Below are 18,887 nucleotides of genomic sequence, written 5' to 3'. Positions count from 1 at the left end.
ATTTCATTGCCTAATTTGGATTGGAGTCATTGGGGCAGATTTTTGAATTCAAATCTAAACAATTTGACATTCAAAATTTTCCTTAATTTCTTAAATCTATTTTAGAAAAGTTTCTAAATTTATCCTATTTGAATTTCAAATTTAAATTGGAGTTAATTTAAAACATTCCTAATTCCTAAATCCAAAATAGGAACCCCCAATCAATTGCCCCCAATCCCCACTCACTCCATGATGCCGCCGGCCCTCCCTTACCCCATCCCATTAATGCTCCTTCAATTATTTCCTAAACTCAATCCTTCACTTAGGAAATAATTTCAAATTCCAAATCTCCTTTGGCCGAAATTTCCTAAGCCCCTACACCTCCTTATTTCTTTCCAAAATCAAGTCTTGCAAATTGGAAACAATTTCCCCAATCCCCTCATCATTGCCGCCGACCCCTCTCCCCATACCCGCCCCTCTCTCTCCAATCTCCCTCTCTCCGCTTAACTCCCCAACGGGATTTAGGGATTGGATTTTCCCTCTTAAATTTCCATCCTTGATTTTCTAAAACCTGAAATTTAATTTCAGATTTTGGGAAGGAAGCTTACTCTTGGCCTCTTCTCTGTTTCCCATTGAAGATAAACTTCTTTCTCTTCATAATAACCAAGGGTGCTAATAATCCTTAGAAGACTTGTCGCCAAGCATCCATGAATGGCGGATCCAGAAACTGAATACGGCCTGACCTACGACGAGGACGGTTTCATAGGCATTCTCCAGTCAACTTTCCTTGACGTTAATACAAGGGTCGATCACACCGTTAAAGATTACATAGAGCGTATTCTTGACACTTAGGTGGAAGCAATCGAAGAGCAGTTTGAAGGCATTGAGTGGAGGATCTCACCGATCCTTGACAAAAGTTTCTACTTTCCCCTTTCAACATATTTCTTAAGTCTAACTTTATCTTGTGTTTGATTGTAGTCACGAAGGATGATTCCTCCTGCTTCTGCTAAGCTTAGTAAACGTAGGGCTTTGAGTGTATTCATGTGCTTACTAATCTAACTGTTAGATTAGGGATTTTTATTGAAACTACTACTCTGGCATAATGTTGTTTTCTATTTTATTTTGAAAAGTTTCAAATCTCTGGTTATGTGATTTAGCCTAAGCGGGTGTGACCCCTTGCTCGTTTTATTTCATTGTTTAAGCTGCTAATAGTTTCTTTACTTTTATTCTAATAAAGAGTTGTGCAAATTCTTAACAAACTAATTGCATTCATACTTCTACATCACAACAGGTGCAGAACACGCCCATAGACTCTTTTTATGGAAAGATTACAAATGGATGTCCTTTCAAATTTGCAACAAGCAAGGCAGGAAATTACAAAGACAGCATGCTCGAATTTTTTCCTTTACCCCACCTGACAACTTTCACCCGCCTTTTGTTTTTTTGGGTGAGAATCCAGCATTACGCAAGAAAACTAACTTAGCACAAAAAGAAAATTCATTTAGCCATCCAATGACCAATCATTGGACAGATTTGGGAAGACATATCATCGTATCAAATATAACGAAGCAATATATACAATGTTAGGCATTCTAGGTTGCAAACACAAACTATTACATGATCTGTTCTAGGCACTTGCTTGAATATTTCAATCTTATGAACAAGGAAAATTAATGACCGTAGAATCTTGTCCGGAACTTCTCTAGGCTTACCTCATCAATCATACCCTTCTCAAATTCAACCCATGCAGTGGGGTGTTTCTCTTCTAGCAATTCTCTCATAGACATTCTGCAAGCAGACATTTTAACCTAACTCAACAGGAAAGTCTAAAACAACGTGAAAAGTTTTAGAACAGAAAGAGTGAATGTTCTCATACACTCAATTGTATTCATGAAACAAGATAAACTTGAGCAATCTGAAGCTAAACTGAATATACCAAAAAATATTGAGAAAAAGTGCAATAAAACTATGACAAAAGGGGACATATCAAGGATTATCTTCATCTTTCTCTAGCACCTTTTTTTTTCTCAAGCACCTTAAATGATGATAGATTTGTGTTTATGTTAAGTGAATCAAGCATCATAGGATTCATATTTATTAGCAAATTCTCAAAAAGCGAACACTGATATTGTTGACCTCCTTCTCAAACCTGCAAAAGGTCGGTTCAATCCTGTTCAAGTTATTTTGATAATATGGATCCATCGATGTTCCTAAACAAAAGTACTCTCTTTACAAAAATTATTCTGCCTTGGTGTCCATTGCCTTATTCAACCATACAGCTAGCCCTTAACTTTTCCACCTGGTCAACTAGCCCTGTAGTTTATCAAACCCACAAATGTAATTTTGACCACTTACCCACTTGGCAACCTTTTGACACACCCGAATGGTCAAAATCCTGGCAAACTGTCAACGATCTCATGTCCTACCGTGTCATCCTTGACTTTTCGACACACTTAACTTTGTCAACTCACATGACTTGTCAACACTCATAACTCAGTTAACACTCATCACTCCCACCATATTGCCCACTCCATGGCTAGTCAAGAAGCCCATGTCCTACCATGTTACCCTAAAGTTGTTGAAACACATTCATCCCTCTATGTTGTCCATCAAAACATAGGCTCGTCCATCAACCTATCGAATTCATCCATATAGTCAATGATGAGTTTGTCCTCTACTGAGTACTTCAATGAGCGAGATGACCAAATACTTCCTAAATCTATGTTTTTCATTTCGATTCCAATCAACAATTTCTATTGTTCTTGACTCTTTTTCTTATGCCCCCCCTTGATCCATGCCCTCCTGACCTTAAGCCCCAACTTATCATATAGCTCCCAAGTCCTTAAGACCCATGTTGCAACCAATATTCCGCACCAAAACATTTCCATTTCCATGCCGCATGAAAGAAAATCTGAAAAATCTTCCTATTACCCTGCCCATTTCAAGCGCACAATAGCAAAGCCCTTTAGGTTTTCCCTCTCAATAAATTCTTAGTTTGACCTTGCCCATCATGGAAGATGAGGCTGCCTCCTTTTGGCATTTAAAGCCAACCCCGCCCCCAACTTCCAAGTGCTCAATGTTCTCTCAATTTTCCTAGCTCTCAAATTCTTTCAATTGGCACTTATCAGCCAATATCCTCCAAAACAACCCTAAACAACGTACCATCCTTTTTTTCCTTCAAGTTTTGGTCTAGTGTGAGCCTATAGTTGTTAGGTTTGCCTTCAACAGGTCGTACACACAGTATAAAAATATAAAAAATGGTCCTACCACCTCCTAAAATAGACTCTAAGATTTCTGACAAGATATATTGGGAAAACACTAAAGGCAGACCTTTGTGTCCAACTAAGGAGGCTACAAGACCATGGCTGATAGGTATCATGATGTCATCTACCCACCAACAGGCTCCAACATCTGTCTTCTCTAACTTGTCAACAAATCCATGACAAAAGCCTACTAAACTTTCATCTCTAGTCAACTTAATGCCTATGCACCCAACATTTATAGGCTCATCGCCCAGCAAATTCACTAACTACACCCTCCAGCCAGTGCATATTAGCGACCAGTACACATTTATAGTCCAAAGCCAGTTGCCTGTGCACCCGCATGTGTTTGAGAAATCTACAACTCAACACGCATGGATCTAACATCAACTCAAACTACATCTGCCACCACCAAACTTATCATCTCCTTAACAACAAATATAGGGCATCACAAGAGATAGAACTCACTACACACTTATCGGGAAAAACCACAATGTATTTCATAAATTTGTTGGGACCTAACCCAATAGGTCCCCTGATCCGACCAATCATCTAACACGCTGTTCAAAATCTTTCAAGAACTTTCTCTCAAGTACAACATTTGGGCTCGTCAAGCCGATTGGTCCAACCCCTTATAGCCAATTTTGGTCAACCCATAATAATCACATTTAGCTTCTATCATTAGGAAGGGATACTATTTAAAATGGGGGAAGATTCAAGGACATTCATTCTTAGAATATCCTCGCATTTAGTCCAGATTGATCCGAAGCTACGTGGCCTAAACCTTATGGGTTTGTCATCTAAGTCTTCCTAATATCATAAAACTAAATCTCATACTTGTGGTTTAGGAAGACTATACAGTTTGCACTCTTATATTCTGCCTACTTTGCAACATACACATGCACTCCTTCGTATTCTACCTTTCTTGTAGATCTCCACGCTCAAGTATATTTTATTGCAGCTTACTCTTACAATAAGCACTTAGGCTTCATTCATTTAGAAAACTCATGTTCTTTCATCTATTTTAACATTGATGCAAAATTAAAGGTTAATGTAGTAACCTAATATGTGAATAAAGCTGGTCTTTGCTTTGTATACCTAGCCCTGGAATGCAGAATTGAAGATCAATAGGGTGAGTATTTGAACCTTTATTGTACTTTTGTCTTCTTTTTTGCATGTTTTCTATTTATTGAGTTTTGGAGGTACCTTTAGATTTATTACAGAGTTTTATACAAGTTTGTGTATGCACACTTGTTTATTTTCTTTTTGGGCATCATGCGTTAGGTTCCCCAAAAGAATTGAAAAAGATAAAAATTAGAAAAATATTTTGTGAATTCCTCAACCTCTTTGCCACCTTTTTAAGAAAATGTTAAAATGAAATTCTCATCCATTTTAGCTTGAATACAAAATGATACTATGGTGTTTAGCCATGTTCTAAAATTAAAAACTTTGTCAACAAGTGTCTAGTCGATGCATATATGTATTGCATATCATTGAATCATGTCAACATATAGATCTAGAATCACTTTGAACTTTGCATTACGTTGAAGATCCTCATATGCATTTTGGTCTTCTTGTATATATAGTATAGAGACCTGACATCAAGGCAAAGGTCGAGTAATCCCCTTCATCATTGGTTAGCTCCCTATTTGCAGATTCTAAGACCCACATTTCCATAACATCATGCTGACACCAATTGAATTTCTCACTCCCTTACCCCATTGTGGGGCCATGTGAGCTTGATTACCACATAAGACTATCTCCTATGATTGGGATTGTTGTAAAGATCCACTTATGTTTAATTAAGAACATTTTCTATCGAGAGTGTTCGCAAATAACATGGTTTTGAAAATCGGACCGGCCAATTCAACCGTGAATCAGTCATATGATCGGTTTGGTTCTCATGAAAAACTAACCCAACATCAAACCGTTGAGAATAAGTTTAAACTATCGGTTCAATGGTTGGAACCGGTCAACCATTGAACCAATCCTAGTTTTTAAGAACCGATCGGTTCAATTCATAACCTATTTAAATAATTTAATTTAATATAAAACATTTAATTAAATATTAAATTAATTTAAATATATAACACATTTTATTTAATAAAAAACTAAAATTTGTATAATAATTATGTATCAATTAAGCACCAACAATTCATACCCACATAATCCCACCACCCCATGTGATCTCTTTCTACACAAATTTATATCATTATATCATTATTATATCATTTATTTTTATTTAAATAATTATAATATTTATTACGTCATCCGGTTCAAACCCCGATCAAACCATTACCTTGAACCTCTCATATTTTTAGTTCGACATCCGGTCCAATTTTTACAACCATGATTGATAAAATGAAATTAACCACGATGGCATGTGGCCATGAGAAATCAATATCCCATAGTCTTTAAATGCACTATAACATTCATATCACTAAAGAAAAATCATAAAGAGATTCCTCTCAATATGCTTTCTAAAGATTCTCATGTTGAGAGAAGGTTTATCACCATTTTTCTTCCTCCAAGGAGATATAATCCAACATCTTCTCCTCAACTCACATGACATACTTTCAAAGCTCATATATATGCTCACAAATTTATTGTAAGAAGCAACTACTTTAATCACATTAAAATGTTTTATATTGACAAACTACTTGCAGCTATTTTTATTCAATGTTAATGCAGCTTTTTTTTTTTTTTTTGCTATGCATGTCGCACGTTAATTGGGTTTTCTCTCTCTAACATACTAAGATCATTTCTGTCATCGTCCATATAAAGAGTCTGCATCATCAATTAGATGATTGGATCCACATTGTAACTATGTATAGCAAAAATCCTAGTTTTATGCATCATTATAATAATTCACCCAGTTTAGCGCACTAACAAAAGGCAAAACTTTGAAAACATGAATGCATACCCAACATATTGTAAAACTCTGATGCAATATTGGCCTTATTTATAAATCCTCAATTTAAATTTGCTCTTGTTGAGTGGTGTCTAAGGAGTAAAAACATATTCTTCTCAAATTATTTTGAAAAACGTCTATCCATGTATCTTTAAGTTTACCCCTTCCATTTTCTAATCATCAAGCATTAATTTTATGAACTCTCTAATTGATACTTTTTTCAGCTTTTGTTGTACATGTCTAAACCACTTAAACTTATTTTCAATCACCTTATCTTCAATAAATAGCAGTTCAATATTTCATCTAACATAATAATTTCTAAATTTATCCTTCATAATTTTATAATTCATCCATCTTAGATTCTCAATCATGCTACACTCACCGTAAATATCAATGATTTTATTCCAGCTCAATATTTGAATATAGTATCATTAGCCTAATTGAGATTTTATAAAATTTACATTTAAGCATCCATGATATCCTCTTATCAGTATTTTAATCACTATCATATACTCTTCAAAATGTTTTTATTCTCAAAATTTGATAGTGAGAATTAGGAATCCATACTAATACTTTCAGCTGAGGGCTTTGTTCTGACTTGCATAGGCTATTTGATTCACAATCAAAAAAATTGTAGATGTACTGACCTAGACATTATTCAATCCAAAATGTTCACTAGCATAAACTCTCACTCCCTTAACTCTTTGCCCATTGTTTGATGTTAATATCGCTGCTATTTTGTCTTAGTAGATCTTAGAGACTCCTAATTTTTTCTCCCTAAACATTACCAACTATCTTCAGTTATCATAATGGCATTTAATGTTCTCTTCCAGGGATTTGTCTAGCTCTTCTCTTCATACACAAACAAAATTCTCACAATATCCATTAGCATGTATTTTTTCCATTTAAAAGATCCCAAGCTTCTGGATTCCATAACCTACACCCTGTGTAAAAATTCATAACACTTGCTTCCTTTTATTATCAATTAGAGTTCTAAAAGAACATATTTTAATGAGACATAGTAGATTGCATGCTCAACTGAAGATTCTTCATAACTTGTTCTACGTTAGCCTTGCAATTTCTCGTCATTTGTGTAATGAACCAAATCACATAACGAAGGGTTAATAACAATGTTGAACTTCGATTACCCCCTTTTCACTTAATAAACTAAAATAATACCCTCAATTTCTCAGACCGGGCAAAAACTAAACAGAGCCTCAATCTATCACTTGACCCATCGAAATGCCCAATATATTTCAGAAAACGAAAAAAAAAAATAGAATGACGCTTTCTCAAGACACATGAAATTAAAAAATTTCCAGTCAAGTATTTGCTTTATTCATTTTTAATTTATAAACTATTCAAAAATAATGAAGACAATTGTAATCATTTTCAAGATATTTGTGCCAATAAAATTATGGTTTACAGTATCTGAAATTGTCGTTTTTTGCTGTTTGGCAGCTAAATCCTTCCTAAATCCTGTATCCAAACAGCCCCTAAACCAAAAAACTAAAGACATTTGCAATCATTATATAAATGAGGATATTATCAAAATCCTAGTATTGAATCGTGCCTTTAAATGAAAAAAAGACGGGAATGGAGAGTAAACCGAGTGCTTCAAAGGCCCAATAACACAGCATGAAAAAGTATGCAAATCAAGATAAAAATTTTAAGGCCCCAAAATAATTTTATTAAGAGTTCAATAGAGATTAACAGATATCAAAAAAATGCACTTGAAGAAGGCGGGGATGTCATAGTAAAATGGATCGCGGACGATGGTGTCCATAACATCGAACAGAAGCACCGGAAGCTTTCGTTTCTCCAAGGTCGAGAGGTCGACAGCGCCGACAATTGCCGGCGACCTCGTGGCGGCGGAGATGGGCTTGAGATTGGTGGAAACGGAAGCCGTGGGACGGAAAGCCGCAGCCATGGAAAGGAATCGCGAGGGTGATCGAATGGCTGGCTCATCAGTCGGAAAATTATTAGGTCCCGAGACCGGACTAGCTTGCGTTCGTTCGGACGCCCATAAAGATTTTGACATGTAAATGCAAAACTTAGAATTTTTTTAATTTTAATATAATTTTATGTTTTATGTCTTGTCAGTTTGACTTTGTTGCTGCATTTAAGAAAAGATAATGTTGTGACTTTGTTGCGCCTATATTGCGTATCTGATGCGCTTTATGTGCGGTTTTATTTTTTTGGATTTACAATTCATTTCATGCATACTAGTTCCTTCAATACTTTTTTAATATAGTTTTATTTGGTTTTTCAACATTCTCATCAAAGAATATAAGTTAAATTAAATGATTTTAAAATTGTGCTTTATTTACGGTTTAGTTGTGCTTTTATTGCGCTTTTTTTAATTCTCTTTTATAAATCTTTTTTCCAGATGTCTGCCTATCAAAGTTATGTTACTTTTCGATGCTATGTTATCACTTCCAAAAAAATTTGCAACACTTTTGTGGAGATAATTGACCAATATGTTGAGGACACTTTGAGAAATTTGAACATTCATCAATTTTTGAGATTCCCGACATTCCAGTAGTGTATACCACTTTTATGAGGTTCTGAAATTTTGGAATTCTTCTGATAAATGCTTCATTGTGAATGGTCATTTGTTTAAATTCACTTATGATGAGGTGGCTCTACTAACATATCTGATTTTAAATATGGAATTATTGATAGATTTTTTTATTTTGTAATGTATTATGTTTGGCCAATTAAACAAAAACCTTCTCACAAATTTATCTAATAGAGGTGTTGATATCAAATGAAAGATTAATCTCCTCACAGGACCTCTATCAATAAAAATAAAAATTGAAATGTTAAAATTAAATAGATCAATCGATAATGCAATTAAGTTAAGGACCTTTATAATATTTTTGTTATTTAATCTAATTTTTCCCCTAAATAATCATAAAACCCCTAAAAGACACATATCTATTGCAAATAATGTAAATGAATTCTTTTATATCAATTGGGTTACATGCATAAGGGATTTCATTATCGAGGAATTCGATAAAATTATAACAAGTTTGCAATGGAGAAACCATTGGGTTACATCAATGGTTTTTTTTTTCTCTCATACTTAAAAGTTTGTTAGGGATGTTAAGTCCTTAAGAACTAGCCCGAGGCTAACCAAGAGAGGGGTTGAATTAGTATTTTAAAAAATTTCTTAAGCAAAGCACAAATAAAAATCAAACCAATATCACCACAAGCAAATCAACGTGCGGAAAAATAAATGCAGAAATAAAACAAAGAAATATCACACCGGATTTATAGTGGTTCGGTCAAACCTTGACCTACGTCCACTCCTCAGAGACACCCTTTGAGTATTACACTAACTAAGTGTCTCTCCTTTAGCTCCCATAGCTATGCGGAGAAGCTTTTACAACAGACTCTTTTTCATCAACCCCGGTGCGGCAGAGAACCAACTCCTTTTGCTTCCTCCTGAAGCGGGTAGAGAACCCGGACCGTTTGTTGAAGTAGACTTCCCAAGAACCTCCCAAAGATGAAGGATGAAGAATGGAGAAGATGACTTGGAACCTTGCTTGGAGCAACCTTTGTGAACCCTCTCACAAACTCCCCCTCACAAGTTCCTCTCTCTCTCTCTCTCCCCCTCTCCCTTGGCTCTCTTAGGTCAAGATAGTAGCACTCAAGGTCTTAAGCATCCGGACGATCATGAGATTGTCCAGGACGATCTGATTGTATCAATCAAGCCTTAATTACTTTCCTTAATTACCAGATTAATTTAGGCATAATTGTGTTAAATCGTCCAGACCAATGTAATGGATCAGCCTGGCCGATGTCCAAAAATAAATCTTACCTAAATAAATCTGGCGACTGATTCTTTCTGATTTGAGCCTATCATCCTGGCTGATATAAGGATCATCCAGAACGATGTGCTTAATGACGGCTGCCTTAACTAGGATGCCATAATTAGAGTTTCTATTTTTAGTTAGATCGTCCTGGCCGATATGAACATTATCTAGGATGATGTACTCAAAATAGAAAATTATAGAAAAAATCTCAAGTGTGTGTATGCAAGGTTACTTAGCATCAAGAACCACTTTTACAATAGACTCAAGAAAGGAAAAATTACAAACTGACTCAAACTAAATCTACTCAATCTTGAGCTGGCTTGAATTGCATTCGATCTTGTGGAACTAAAAAGTTAGTAGGGAAAGCAGTCGCAGATAATTATGAAAGTTTACTATCATCAAAAGTCTAATCCATAAACTTAGATTCGTACAATCTCCCCCTTTTTGATGATGGCAAACATAATCAGAAAGTTTCAAGCAATTTCGACAGTTTAATGGAAATAGTTTAACGAAAAGCAGTTTACTAAATTCTAGAATCAAAGTACAAGGTACAGTAGACTACTCCCCCTTTTAACATCACAAAAAGGATGAGGAAACTAAAAAAAATAGAACAGGAATTAAAACAACCAGAATAAAAACAAACTTCAGAAAAATAGCATAATAAACAAAAGACTAGAAAAACGAGGAATCATAATCATCAAACAGAGGAGGTGGTGGTGGTGAAAAGTAACTAGTTAATATGGCAAACTGAAATCCGAACCAGGCCATGTCCTGATCGTGCTGGTGCTGCATGCGGATGATGTCCTCAGTATGCTGCTGCTCCTGTGCAGCAATGTAGGCATCAAAGCGGGTCTCCCACTGATCAAATCTCTCCACCAACTGTTCTAGCTGAGAGTGCTAGCGGAGAGGAACAGGTGCAGAATGAGGAGCGGAAGCCTCCTCCTCCTCAGCCCCTGGGTGGAAACGAGTGCTGTGAAGGACGTTGAAGGAACTGTTTGAGTAAAAGGGTGGCTGATGATCAGGAGGAGCAGGATATTAAAGACTGTATTTGGATTATAGAACATATGCAATGATGTGTCCTAGAGCAAGATTGGGCTTCCTTCTATGACCTAGATCTCTAATTGTAGTCAAATGTTCGATGTAGTGAAAGATCAGGTCTATTGCAATGAATTCATGATTGGCCATGATGTAAAAAGTGGTGAGTGAAAGAAGGGGAGTGACATGAATGCGATCGTCGGCTTTGAGAATCACAGAGGTGAGAATGACGTGCTGGATTGTCCTAACATCTTTAAGTAAAAATCTAGTCTCTCCAACATGAAAGGGGGCTTTGGTGTGATGAAGAAAGTGATTGGCCGTAGCCCAATTAAAATAAGGATCAGAAACCAGGGTATGCAGCTTATCCCAGTGGTGAAAAGTTGCAGTAATTCTACACAATCCTAGTATGTGATCTCGATAGGGCATCGATTCACATACGATGTGAGAGCAGTGTAGACAGAATTGATTCAGAGGTTGGCATAAAATTCAAAGAGAAGTTCAGAATTAAAAGGGATTGCGAGAGTGACAATAAAACATGAATAGGTGTGAGTGAATAAGTCGAGTACTGGGTAAGAGAGGTGATTTGGATTGATTGATCTGGAGAGAGTAATGCTGCAATTTTTGTATCGGTGGTAGGCAACCTGATCGTCTGCCTCCCGAAATTGAGGGTCCAGCGTGGCCCTCGAGGAGCTTCCAAACGTGTGAAGGGAACGCTTGCCGCCAGCCATTAGCAGAGAATAGCAAGGAACAGGAAAGAAGAAGCCAAAGGAAGAGTTTGGTGTGAAAAATCTTGTTGGATGACTCAGAATTTAAAGGATCGGTCGGATCGTCCAGGATGATCTAGTGCAATTATTGCGGCTAGCCGATTGGTCAAAAAAGGTGATTTGATCATCCGGGATGATCAGATATTATCCGAGACGAATAGACACAGGCGATCGTCCCGAGGAGTCAGGACGGACGACTGTTAAAAAAGTATATCGTCCAGGTCGATTATGTGGATCATCCAGGACGATGCTCAATAATGGATCGTACCGGCCGAATTTAAAATGTTTTAAATCATATGCCACGTGTATCGTCCAGGACGAATAGTGGATCATCCAGGATGATTTTCCAAAAATGGGTCGTCGTGGGTGAATTTATAGATTTTAAATGTGCTAGCATATGTATCGTCCAGGACGAACATGTGTATCAAACAGGATGATTACCAATAAATGCATCGGCCAGGACAAAAAGGTATCGGCTAGGACGATCAAGATGATTGTAGTAGAGGACGATCATATCATCCAGGACAATCATATCGTCCAGGATGATCATATCATCTAGGATGATAATGGATCGTCCAGGACGATCATATCATCTAGGATGATAATGGATCGTCCAGGACGATGAAGAGCAGAAAAGTCAAAATATTTAGTAGATGGAGTTTTTTGAAAAAAGATGAGTAGATCTTCCAGGACGATATAAATATTATTCAGGACGATGTGACAAAAAAAATTGAAAACAGAGGAAGGATGGAGATGATCAGAGAAGGCCCAAAAATAATAAAATTAACTAAAAATAATAATGATAAAATATGAAAAATACATAAAAACTAACAAAGAAATAAAGTTTTTTTTAAATCAAGGCATGAATATGATATAGTCTCCATGTGATTGATTTTAAAAATTTGTAAGTTAATGAGTTAACAACATCAAAAATCCAAAAAATGGTAAAATATCCGTTCATGTTAACCCTAAGCTCTGATACCACTTGAAAGTTCATTATCATGCAATAAAATATTCAAACGAGATTGCTTAACTTCTTTGGTTCCTTCATAAGTGACACAATTTATTCCAAATCTCTTTATCATTTGTGCAAGTTGAAACACACATGTAATCTTCATATTTTAAAGCACAGAAAAATCAGGTCAGACATTTTGCATTAAGTTATGCAAGATTCCTATCATCTAGAGTTCATTCAGTAAAAGGAAGTGGAACAATAATGCCATTCAACTTTTCAGTTGGAGGTGTATAACCATCCTTAACAAGCATCCACATGCAATAATCAATTCACTATAAAAATGTAGACATGCGAGTTTTCCAAAAATCAAAAGGGATATTATCAAACAAAGGTGGTCGGGTAATTAAATACCCTTCCACAATATTACAATTTCCATTTTTAGCTATTGATCAAAATTCAAAAAGTTTTCAAGCTTAATTTTTATGAATCCTGCTCTGATACCACTTGAAATTTCATTAGGGATGATAAGCCCTTAAGAACTAGCCCGAGGCTAACCAAGAGGGAGGGTGAATTGGTATTTAAAAAAAAAAAGTTTAAGCACAACACAAATAAAAATTAAACCAATATCACCACAAGGAAATTAACGTGTGAAAAAATAAATATGGAAATAAAATAAAGAAAGATCACACCGGATTTATAATGGTTCGGTCAAACCTTGACCTGCGTCCACTCCTCGGAGGCACCCTCCTAGCATTGCACTAACTAAGTGTCTCTCATTTAGCTCCCATAGTTGGGCGGAGAAGCCTTTACAAAAGACTCCTTTTCACCAACCCCGGTGCGGAAGATGATTGGCTCCTTTTGCTTCATCCTGAAGCGAGAAGAGAACCTGGATCATTTGCTGAAGTAGATCTCCCAAGAACCTCCCAAGGACAAAGGATGAAGAATGGAGAAGATGACTTGGAACCTTGCTTGGAGCAACCTTTGTGAACCCTCTCACAAACTCTCCCTCATAAGTTCCTCTCCCTCTCTCTCTCTCTCTCTCTCTCTCTCTCTCTCACTCTCTCACTAGGCTCTTTCAGGTCAAGAAAACATCACTGAAAGTCTTAAGCATGAGAAAATTTGGAATAGAATTTCAAGAACTGACATTATCACCCAGGATAATATTTCTATCATCCTGTACGATCAGTACAAATTAAGCTCAATCAGCCTGGACGACATGGGACGATAAGAAGAAATTTTATTCATATCATCCAGGACGATAATATATCATCCTGTACGATTAGTTCAAATCACATATTGTCGGCTAGACAATCACTCGAAAAGGGGGTCTGGACGATCCAAAATTACCTTGATCGTCATAGCCGATCTTACGATCGTCCCGGACGATTTGTTCAAAATCGAGGAAAATCATCCAGAACATCGCTCGGAAAAGAGCTGGCCGATATTTGAACGTCGAGGAGCAACCAAGGATTTTTGAACTGATCGTCCTGGATGATCTTGAGATCATCCAAGATGATGTGATCGTATCAATCAAGTCTTAATTACTTTCCTTAATTACTAGATTAATTTAGGCATAATTATGTTAAATCATCCAGGCCGATGTAATGGATCGGCCTGGCCGATGTCCAAAAATAAATCTTACCTAAATAGATATGGCGGCTAATTCTTTCTGATTTGAGCCTATCATCCTGACCGATACAAGGATCGTCCAGGATGATGTGCTTAATGACGGCTGCCTTAAACAGGATGCCCTAATTAGAGTTTCTATTTTTAGTTGGATCGTCCGGGCCGATATGAACATCATCCAGGATGATGTACTCAAACCAAAAAATAACAAAAAAAACCTCAAGTGTGTGTGTGCAAGATTACTTAGCATCAGGAACTACTTTTACAATGGACTCAAGAAAGGAAAAATTACAAACTGACTCAAACTAAATCTACCCAATTTTGAGCTGGCTTGAGTTGCATTCGATCTTCTGGACCTGAAAAGTTAATAGGCAAAGCAGTCGCAGACAATTATGAATGTTTGCTATCTTCAAAAGTCTAATCCATAAACTTAGATTTGCAATAATACTAGTAAGTTTTCTCTACTTCTTTTTTTCCTCCCCTAATTATTTTTAATATTAAATAATATTATTTTATGTGTGGTATTATACAAATTTAGTTTTTTGTGCACTTCTCCATAAATAAACCATCCAATTCAAAATTAAGTCCACATTTTTTAAGATGGAAGGGGATTACTAAAATGTTATATACCCAAGACAGTACTATAATTTTATTTAAATTTTTAAAATTAAAGTTGGTACATTTTAAAACTAAATTTAATTTGATAATTTTTTTAAATACATAAGAAAAGCGCATGAAAATCGCATAAAAAGATCAACAAAATATCATAAAAGGCGCAACTAAAGCACAAGTATAACGCAACTATAGCGCATATATAGTGCAGGTAAAGCGCAACTAAAGAGCAACTAAATCTCATTATCTTTTATGAATGTAAGATATTTTCTAACATTAGTTTAAATTTTATACAAATTTATCTTTTTCTACAAAATATTACTAACGAGAAAGAAAAAAAAAATGGGGTTGACATAAATACTATTCAAACCCTAGAAATCCGACCTCATTAATATCCCCACAAAATTCACTCACGACAATCAAAGAAAGTTCACACCCCCACCTCCCTCTCCCCATTCTCCACATCAAGAACCCTCTCAAACTCCTACTCAGCCTCCTACTCAACCTCCTAGTCAACCACCTCTTCCTAAAGGTGAAGATTGGTATACTATTCAGAATAAATTAATGGTTGCATTGCAAAACATGTGTAATAGAATTGAAGAGAATTTGGGTAGAAGGGTGGATCGAATTAAAGACAATTTAAAAAAACTTGAAGAAATGATAGATTCTCTATAATATAAATTCATTTACCATCAAATCCAATATAAATATAATCTTGATAAACCTTATTTATTTTCATTTTTCTCAAGTATCCAATCTATAAAGAAACCCAAAACTACAAATGTTCCTCCACCATCACCTAGTAAAGATATTCCTCCACCATCACGTAGTAAAGATGTTCCTCTACCATCACCCATTAAAGATGTTCCTCCACCATCACTGTCACGACCCAACCTGATCGGAATGAATCCCATCGCGTTGTGTCACGAAGAATGAATATAGGATCTAGCTTTGGAATTTGTTTTCAGACTTTCTTCCAATACATAAAGAAATTACAAAACCATGGAGCTTCTACAACATCCAAATATACAGTAAACTCATCTAAAATTTTCTTTCTCATTCTTCAAAATAATCATATACATTACAATATATGGCTTCAGACAAAAGGTACATAACAGAAAGTAAACCAACCATGACTGTACAAAAAAAAAGAGCAAAAATACCTATGACTTCAAATTAAATCCTGAATGGCTAGTCCAAAACTTTCTTCCCTTTCCCAGAACCTGAAAACCATGAAGATAACCATAGTGAGCTAACAGCTCAGCAAGACTACACTAGCCGATCTAAATTTCCAGTTTCTCACATTCCAAAATAATTCCCAAAAACTTTAAAAATAGTTTAATATGATAGTCGTACAAAAATTCAAATATTCATAAAAAATCCAGATATATAAACACAATTCGGACAATAGTACAGAAATCAGATAATTAGATAGAATTCATATAACATATACATAATAGATAATCATATGGAATCAAATAACATATATAAAAGAATTGAATCAAATTCGTTACACAGAATCATTCAAATCATATTTCAGATCACATTTTAAATCAGATTTCAAAGCACATTTCAAATGACATATTCCTGACCCAGATAGAATCTCAAAGGATTCTGGCCCCTTATACCTCCCTTCCCTGACACAGACAGAATCTCAAAGGATATTGTCCCCTTATGCCTCCCTTCCGTGACATAGACAGAATCTCAAAGAATTTTGACCCCTTATAACTCCCTTCTGATATCATTCAAATCACATCAAACATAAATTCATATCAAGTTCATAGAAATCAGATTTGTATCAGAATATCGTTAGAGAGTATAACAGTAGACAACAAAAATTTAACGGATCAAAAATTTCTAAATTACCAGAGATAGTGTAAAACATCATTTTAAGACTTTCATTGTACTGAAGCAATATTTTTCGACATCCAAATAATTTTCTATTCGATAAAAATCTCGCATAATTCAAAATACTTGGTGCAAAATTTCCAGAAAATACTCAAAACGTGCAAAATCATAATCTCTACGACATACCAAAAGTTACGAGGTAAAAGTTTTACCGGTGCAAAGTTATACTTGTTTTTCGCTAACAAAACAAAATTTGAAATAGAAAACCCGTCAAAACTCACATTTCTGAAAATTGAGAAAGGCATAATGTGCCTTACCTTGAGTCGATCAACTTTCCCAACTACGGCGACCGACGAAAACGGACCGAAGTTACCCAAAACTTGACTTTTCTTTTTCTTTCCTTCATTTTCTCTCTCATCTACTTTTTCTCTCTTCAAAAATATCTCGAATCCTTTATTTAATGAACTCGATCGTCCTGACAATAATCCTGGTTCATTATGTGATGATCTCCTCTGTTGGTTCACAAATACTATTCGTACGAACGAAAGTTGCTCTTCGTACAGGGACGATCTCCTTGGGTCGCCTTCGTACGAACGATCATTATTCTTCATCCCTGGACGATCTTCTCGGGTCGCCTTCATACGAACGATCATTAATCTTCATCCCTGGATGAAGTTCTCTATCCCAGAACTTTCAACTGTTCGTCCCAGTCGAACCCAACTTCATACAGACGAACCTGGAAGGAAAATTCTAAACAAGCTGAACAAGAAAGAAAAAGGGTTTTTACAATCTACCCACCTTAAAAAAATGCCATCCTTAACATTCCGAAAGCAAAACAGAGTTAGAACAGACTTGGATGCAATTGTCTCATATCTGATTCCTTCTCCCAAGTAGCCTCTTTGGCCGTTTTGAACTTCTATTGAACCTTAACCATAGGAAGCTGTTTACTTCTTAACTTTCTTATATCAAATGCCAAAATCTTTTCAGGCTCTTCTCTATACTGCATATTTGCCTGAACTTCAATATTGTCAGCAGAAAATTTCTTTCCAGAATAAGATATCCACTTTCTCAAAGAGGATACGTGAAACACGTTCTGTATATCAGATATCTTATCAGGTAATGACAACCTGTAAGCAGAATTACCAACCCTTTCAATGATCTCAAAAGGTTTGACATACCTTGAACTTAGCTTGCTTACTCTTCCAAATTTGCTAACACCTTTCATCGGACTGATTTTGACATACACCAAGTCACCAATCTGAAATTCAACAAATCTGTGCTTTTGATTATAATACTTCTGCTATCTATCCTATGCAGATTTCAATCTTTCGTTAATCAGATTAATTTTCATCACAGTATCATCCTCAAAAGCTAAACCCATAACTTGTATATCTCCCACCTCTGTCAAGGTCAATAGAGTTCTACACTTTCTACTATACAGAGCTTCATATGGTGCCATACCAATATTGGACTAATAACTGTTATTATAAGCAAATTTTATCTGTGGGATATGATCTTCCCAACTATATCCAAAATCCAAAACACACAATCTCAAAAGATCTTCCAGTACCTGAATAGTCCTCTCAGACTGTCCATCAGTCTACATATGAAAAGTTGTACTGAAATGCAATTTCATACCCAATCCTTGCTGAATACCTCGCCAAAGTCTGGAGGTAAATCGTCCATCCCGATCCGATAAAATCACTTTTGGCACACCGTGTAATATGATAATTTCTTTAACATAGATCTGAGCTAACTTGTCCATCGGATATGTCTGTCTAATCGAAAAAAATTGTACGGACTTTGCAGTCGATCAACAACCACCCAAATAACATCATGTCCTTGCCTCGATTTGGGTAAACCCGTACCAAAATTCATTATTACCACTGCCCATTTCCACTCAGGGATAGTCAATGACTGCAAAAGACCTCCAGGTTGCTGATGCTCTGCCTTCACTAATTGACAATCTTCACATTTTAAAACAAACTCTGCTATATCCTTTTTCATTTCGGGCCACCAAAACAAGCTTATCATATCTCCGTACATCTTACCACTTCCTCGATGAATAGTATAGCC

At 36.0% G+C, this 18,887-nt stretch overlaps 1 protein-coding gene across 1 annotated transcript; it reads right to left on the bottom strand.

Annotated features, from left to right (window-relative positions):
- Window positions 1–1,691: 1,691 nt before the first annotated feature.
- On the bottom strand, window positions 1,692–8,206 carry LOC110113464 (flavin mononucleotide hydrolase 1, chloroplatic; the record flags this gene model as incomplete). The annotated part of the gene is given in 2 exon segments (XM_020846073.2): window positions 1,692–1,767; window positions 7,884–8,206. Coding segments are annotated over 2 exon segments (384 nt in total), but the record flags the coding sequence as incomplete, so codon positions are not given.
- Window positions 8,207–18,887: the final 10,681 nt, after the last annotated feature.

Source organism: Dendrobium catenatum, unplaced genomic scaffold (assembly GCF_001605985.2).
Source record: "Dendrobium catenatum unplaced genomic scaffold, ASM160598v2 fragScaff_scaffold_737, whole genome shotgun sequence".
In the NCBI taxonomy this organism is placed as follows: domain Eukaryota; kingdom Viridiplantae; phylum Streptophyta; class Magnoliopsida; order Asparagales; family Orchidaceae; genus Dendrobium; species Dendrobium catenatum.
The sequence above is the reverse complement of the archived record's forward strand: the minus strand, read 5'-3'. Positions and strand labels throughout refer to the sequence as shown.